The following is a 7,168-nucleotide window of genomic DNA, read 5'->3' on the forward strand; positions in this document are numbered from 1 at the left end:
AAAAAAAAAAAAAAAAAAAAAAAAAAAAAAAAAAAAAAAAAAAAAACATTCCGACAATAACCTCAAAATCTAGAAAAACGAGAAAAAAAAAATTGAGTTTGAAAAATCTTTTGACCCGAACAACTTGAATAGAATTCACAATCCAACCTAAATATCTATTTTCCGGTTTGGTTGTCAGAATGCTTTTTATTTTTCTAATTATTTTAAAGAAATCATATTTATCCACAATACATGTTAACGTGATAACTAAAACTTCCTAAAATTAAAATATCAAATATTTACGAGTCAAAATTCATCAATAACCTCAACTGTAGCGTTAGATTGTAACCCTATTTTCGAATTGGTCGTGGGACAAGTCCGATTTTTTATTTTTCATTTTGAAAAAATGTTCACAAATGATTATAAAAAAAAAAAAAAAATATAAAGCACAAAATTATTTTAATTTATAAAATAAGAGAAAACAAGAAATAATAAATAATAATCAATAAAAGAATATTATTACACGGATTCTTAGTGATGGGTTGAAATTCTTTATAATTATATGTTATAGATCTGATGGATTATCAAAATTTAAATTCGGGTTCATCAGGTTATCGAATCATATGAACGGAGCAAAAAAATCTCAAAACAAAACAAGAATTTAAGAGATCTAAACAAAATCAAACACAAGAAATCAAAACCCAGAAAGAATCAAATACGATAGGAACCATTATAGCTTGAATCAAACTATCCTGACAAGAGAATTATTAGAATCGATGAACTTTCAGAGAGAGAGCGAACCGAGATGAAGAAGGGCGAGTTCTCTTAGGGTTAGGGTTGTCATCATCATTAGGAAGCATCTTGGCCTTGCCCTTGCCCTTGGCATCCATTTTGATATCTATGTCTCTTCAATCTGATACTCACTCCCTGAAATTTGAAGGAGTGATGTGGTGAAAGAGGGAGAGAGAGAGGAGGAGAGGGAGAATTTATGACTGATGATCATCGTTTAGAGATAGAGAGAGAGAGAGCTAGAGAGAGAGTGGGAGCTTAGAAATTGTTGAGAAACTTTCAAACAACTTACAATATGAACAAATATGAACAACCCTTCTGGTCTTCTCTTTTCGGCTTCCGGATAAAATAATATTCTTACACGGTTTAAAATTTTTGAAAGTAGCACTAACACTATTTACTGTTTTGAAAAAATAAAAAAAAACTCTTATTGTCAATTATGAAGGATAACTATTTCTTGTGATAGCGGGACAACAGATGTGCAGCACTTGTTCTAATCGAGCAAATAAGTCAGTCTAGAGAAATTTGGACGTTGGTGTATGTGCAGGTCTCGAGTCACGTTACGAGAAAAGGTTTAGAAATTGTGAGCAAGAAAATACATTGGAAACATGTTGAAGAATTGAAAAAATAAACGTTATATGACGGCTTAAATAACATATAACTCAGGGGTATATGACTAGTTGTCACTTATAAATATGTTTTATGTGGTACTAACAATAAAGATATTTTAGAATTTTTTTAAAAAAAGTTTAAACTTGTTTTTTTAAAATTTTTTGGATATTAACGAAATTTTAAAAAACTCGAGCGTATTTTTGAAACACTGTCGAAAATTAAATTGTATTTTTTTATACCATTCCGTTTGTTTTTTTTATACATTATTAAAACTTTTGAAAGTCCATTTATTTGATATTTAATTACAAATTAGTTCATAATTAATCGTTAGCCTACCTAACGAATAATATGTGTCGTTTAATTAATGTAATTAGACTATGTCAATATGTATTTTTTATTTCTGATACCGAGTGACAAATTATGGATATATTTTAAACTTTTATGGCCCATTAAACATTAAATTCAAATTTTGATGGTCAATTATTTTTAAAATCTCGAAATTCTTTCGTTAAACGTTTTGAATCAAATATCAGAAAATTAGATAATTAGGTTCGATATGGATGCTATTATATTCAAATAATTTTATTACAATAATTAATTTTAGATAATTATTGGATTTAATTAACTTAACATTAATAAAAATAAAATTTAACCAATTAAATAGCACAAGAATTAATTATGTATTTAAATTTTTTATAGCAAGAATTCAATATCTTTTCAAAACTATTAGATTCCATTTCACACATTATATATTTATTTTTTTAACTTTATTTGGTTGGGTCCCACCTAGAACCTAAGACCTAAGACAAACTTCCTCCCCAAGTTTTGTATATCTATATGGGAGGCATTCGATACATACATACATACATACATACATACATACATACATACATACATACATACATACATACATACATACATACATACATACATACATACATACATACATAGGAGTGGGATATATACACAAATGGGGATAGAATAAATGTAATGACCCTAAATTTTTACTTATTTAATATAAGGTCATTATTATACTTCAAACCGAGAATCTATTTTAAATGGGCTCTTATTGTAACTGTCACATAAGTTTGTCTTTTATTACCACATGAAAATGAATAGGAGGGAAAGAAAGGAATAACAACTCTGAAATAAATGTTCTATATCGACTTATGATTTATTAATCATACAAACGAGAATTCAACCTATACTAACGTATACTATGAATGTAAATGAAATTCAACCTATACTAACCTATACTACGAATGGAAAACAACTATCTTATGCATGTGTCATGATCCCGAGATGTGATGGGCTGTAGGGTTTTGGTTGCGGTAGGCTGGGCTGAACTCTGTTGTTGGGCCGCGGTTTGTTTCGGTGGGCCAAGGGTTGAATCATTGGGTCAAGAGGGTTTTGGATCGCGGGTCGGAGATCAGGTCGGACTTCGTCTTCCTCGCCCGATTACCAGAAAGTTTTTCCCGGCGACTCTCTCTCTCTCCTCGATCACATCGTTTCGACGTCCTTTTTCCTCCATTTCTGAGTCTCCTCCTCCCCCTAATCCCGTTTATGGTGTTTGTTTGGTTCGAAGGCCTAACACTCGGATCTAAGAGGGTCTAAAAATCCGATGTTCTGTCTTCCTTCCCCGACGGTGTACAACATGTAAGCAATGTCGAAATCTATCTTTAGTGTATGTAAAGGTCTTTGGGATTATTTTTGTAGTATAGACCAGAGGTTTTGAAGTCGATTTCGTATGGTTTGGCTTCGCCGGAGCGTCGTCGGTTTCTTCCTCAAACTCTCACTTCCTTGCAGGCAGTTTGGCTGAGGGGTGGGGTCTGTTGTTGTGGTGACCCCCGAAGTTTGGTGACCCCTCGGAGTTTTCAGTCTCGCCTACGACCGCGGATTATTATTATTATTATTATTATTATTTTTATCTGATCCATTACAATAGGAATTACAACACGAGTAAGAAATTGGGTAAGGTAAGGAAGAGAGAATATAATCACGGTCTCTTCCCCGTTTAGTCAAAAAGAAGAAATCTCTCATCACTCCCTCTTCCATTTCCCGTCTAAACAAGGATTCCTCGCCATGTTTGAGGTAGGCCTCCACAATTTAAATTTACATTTGTAATATCTGAAAAAAATTTATCAAAATGAATTGACAAATTTTAGTAGGTAATGATTTAGTTTGTGTTGTTTATAAACATAGGTTCGGTAGGTAATTTATTGATCTATATAGGAAATAATATTTCATTAAATTAGAACTTAGAATTGTTGAATGATGAAAGTTCTACATCGACTAATTTAGGAAATGATCAAAGAATACTCTCTTCATTGGAATGAGACCTTTTTGAGAAGCCCAAAGTAAAGTCATGAGAACATAGGCTCAAAGTCGACAATATCATACTATTATGGAGATTCATTATAACGTGTTTAAAATAATTATAAAATAATTAAGAATCCTTCCACCCATACTAAAGGTTGATTAGATAGTTGTTTGTTAGTTTATTCCTATTATAAACGATTTTCACCTGACCCACAAATATTTTATAAGATTTTGTTCGATTCGGGTCAATTCAAAACGCGAACAGAACCTATTCAATTCTAAAAAATTAACCCAACCTAACCTAACCTAACTCGAAATGCTATCTAATCCAACTCAACTCCAATAATTTAAGTTGGGTCGGTTTGAATTTTCGAGTTCAATACATACCCCTTCTTTTGATATCTGTAACGACCCTCTTTTTTTCTCGAACATCCTTCCAACTCGACATCTACAATTATTTGAGTAGTCAAAATTTTCACCAAAAGAAAGTGTGTTCCACGTTTGGTTTTGTTTTTTTTCCCAAAAGAAAGTTGTCCACTTTCCTCGCCTTGTAACACAAGTTTGAAGCCACCCATGTAAGCCTTTGACTTTTCAACCTCAATTTGACAATTTATTTTTTCTTTTAATTGTTTTTTCAATATTCAAAATTGACTCGTGTCGGATAAACATCACATACTTAGGTTAAAGTTAGGATTAAACAAAAATAATATTGAATTATTCTCATCTTAATAAGTTATTTTCACAAATATATTTACCATATTACCCTCGCCACCCGACTTTCAAAAATAATATTAAAAAATTAAGAGAGAGTTAATATTATTTTTAAAATTTCATTGATATTTTTAAAATACAGTACTAACCGAAGAGGTATTTTTTTAATTTTTTAAACAAATAAAAGGGTATTAATGAAAAACGGTATTTTTGAAACACGGTCAAAAGTTCATAAATATTTTAAAAACAAAATACTAACCGTTTCCATCCAAAACTAAGGGAAAACTATTTTTTAAAACTTTTATGAAAGGGGCATTATTTAAATGTTTGAATGTGATATCGTACATTAGTTGGGGAGGAGAACAAAACACAGTTTATAAGGGAATGTGATATCGGACATTAGTTGGCAAGGAGAACAAAACACAATTTATAAGGGTGTGGAAATCTTCCCCTAACAGACACGTTTTAAAAACCTTGAGGAAAGCCTGTAAGGAAAAGTCCAAAGAGAACAATATTTGATAGTGGTGGGCGAAATTTAGTTATATTTAGGGATGTTGATGAATCATGTATGTTAACTATGATAGATATTTCGAATATACGTATGTATGTCTCATAGGAGCATTATGTCATGAAAGGAATGGAAGTATGATTTGCATGATAATTATATAACACGATATGAAACTATGAGACCTCATGCATGTTGTATGACATGAGTATTGAGATACTTCTCCATTATAATTAATACAGATGCGTACATCGTGATATGATACGTACTTTATTCCCGATGTGGCTTTCTGCAACATGAGTGTACTCTAGCTTGTAGTCTCTAGAGATACGTATATGAATCTGCTTGATAGATTTTATATGCGTGTCTATGAATCGTGTGTAGAAAAGTACTATACATCAAACTATGCTTGAACTAAAGACTATCAATATATATAAATATAATATATATTTTTTTATTATATTTCCCACTAAAACTTTTAATGGATAGTTTCATTAGTTTAGTGCTTCAAAACGTAAAAGCATAAAAGCGACAAGTGTGAAATTAGTAAACAATAATTAATATGCTTTTTATTTTCCCAACGTTTTATTCTATGTTTTATATATATATATATACACATACACATATATACGCCAAAATTAATTTAAGAAACACCTAAAATTTATATTTATTTAAAAAAAAATTTAATAATACATTTAAAATTTGAAAAATATATAAAAAAAATACTAGTAACATTAGATTTGAGTTGGAATAGTTAGTAATTTATTTCAAAATTACCGTTGATCTTGATCTTTTTGTTTGAGAAATACTATTTTTACACGACTAATTTGTTGGTTGAGTTAAAACAATTGTAGCAATATCGTCGTCCAACTCTCAAAAAGAGTACGATTAGCGATTATAATATAGTGCCCTTAATACAAAAATCCAATAAAATAATAAGATTCTCACCAAACTAGATACAAAAATTTAAGCGGTCAAAATAACCAAATAAACAAAAAAATTATCACGTGTACTATCACTCTTGTAATTATTGTCACGTGTCATTTTCTAATTGGTCCACTCGTGCCACGTTATGGCCCCATGCTATTTTTCTTTCCATTCTTCTTGTTGCTGTTTTGATTGTGCCCCCTAAAAGTAGATGTGCCATGGGATTAATGAAACCTATCCCCTCCCCCATAAATATTTCTATGCCACCAAAATATACAAAAGGATGAAATGGGTGCTGATCATGTCAAAGCTTCTTGTCAAACAAATTAACGAAGTTGGTTTTGAGTCGATGAGTGATCTAAAAAATACTGCTGAACAGAGCATTTGAGGAACACAACCTACCAAATGTGTTCCAAAGTTCACGGGTAAAGAAGTCAAAGAGACGGTTTAGTCATAAACAAACCAACTAAGATCATAAGAAGCGATCCCTACAACCACTAAAAGTAGTTGGAGTAAGGTTTTCTCTCGATGTTTTTCTTCCCTACTTTTGTTGCCAAAACCTTACATATTAGACTCGATAGTAGAGTGAGAGAGAAAGTGCTTCTCGCTTGACTTGTGTGAGTCATTATTGCTCGATGCACCATAAACACCATTGAATGACACAAGAAATACTTCTTCCTTGTCATTAAATCATGTTAGCATGAAAAAGAACTTGAAAATTTAATGCAAATTTAAAAAACTCGAACTTATAATAATTTTTAATTAAATTAGATGTATGTTTTTGTTTATGATTGATACAACAAAGAGGTAAGCTTTAAAAGTTCTATCATCCATCTCTAACTCAAAAGGAAACAAACTTATATAATTGAAATAAAAAGTAGCCTTGATTTTACTTTTTCAAACTATGATGATGAGGTACATGTTTGAATACATTAAACTAATTGGTTATTGAAATGCATCATGTGGGACCAAATAAAATATGTTCAAACATGATCCTTGGAGCCACTCATTCATAATTTTATAAAGAAAAAGAAAAAAATATGTTGACCAAATAAAGAAAGTCTTCCACTTGTCTTTGTCAAGTCATAGCTTTTAAAAAGTACATCTTTCGGTTCCAAACCCTAAAATCCCTTTTATGTTTGAATTCTTTTCACATTCTTTGAGGAAAGAAATATAAGATGATATGAATCCAACCATTGATCATTTGCATAGATTCGAAGGAGCAATTACAAGTTCGATTTAGGAGTTATTCATTTTATAACCAACTCTTAGTTTTTTTTTTTTTTTTTTTTTTTTTTTTTTTTTTTTTTTTTTTTTTTTTTTTTT

General features: G+C 30.8%; 1 protein-coding gene across 2 annotated transcripts in view; it reads right to left on the bottom strand.

Annotated features, from left to right (window-relative positions):
- The window catches only part of LOC111467878 (calmodulin-binding protein 60 G-like), a 4,050-nt gene extending 3,054 nt beyond the window's left edge, over nucleotides 1-996 (bottom strand). The window contains exon 1 of one of the 2 annotated variants that reach the window (XM_023112966.1): nucleotides 781-996. In XM_023112966.1, the coding sequence (XP_022968734.1) occupies nucleotides 781-869 (89 nt within the window). In that variant the 5' untranslated portion in view covers nucleotides 870-996. The remainder of the gene's footprint in view (nucleotides 1-780) is intronic. The other variant, XM_023112965.1, reaches the window with a different exon arrangement.
- Between the last annotated feature and the right edge of the window lie 6,172 nt (nucleotides 997-7,168).

This window comes from Cucurbita maxima, unplaced genomic scaffold (genome assembly GCF_002738345.1).
Source record: "Cucurbita maxima cultivar Rimu unplaced genomic scaffold, Cmax_1.0 Cma_Scf00035, whole genome shotgun sequence".
In the NCBI taxonomy this organism is placed as follows: domain Eukaryota; kingdom Viridiplantae; phylum Streptophyta; class Magnoliopsida; order Cucurbitales; family Cucurbitaceae; genus Cucurbita; species Cucurbita maxima.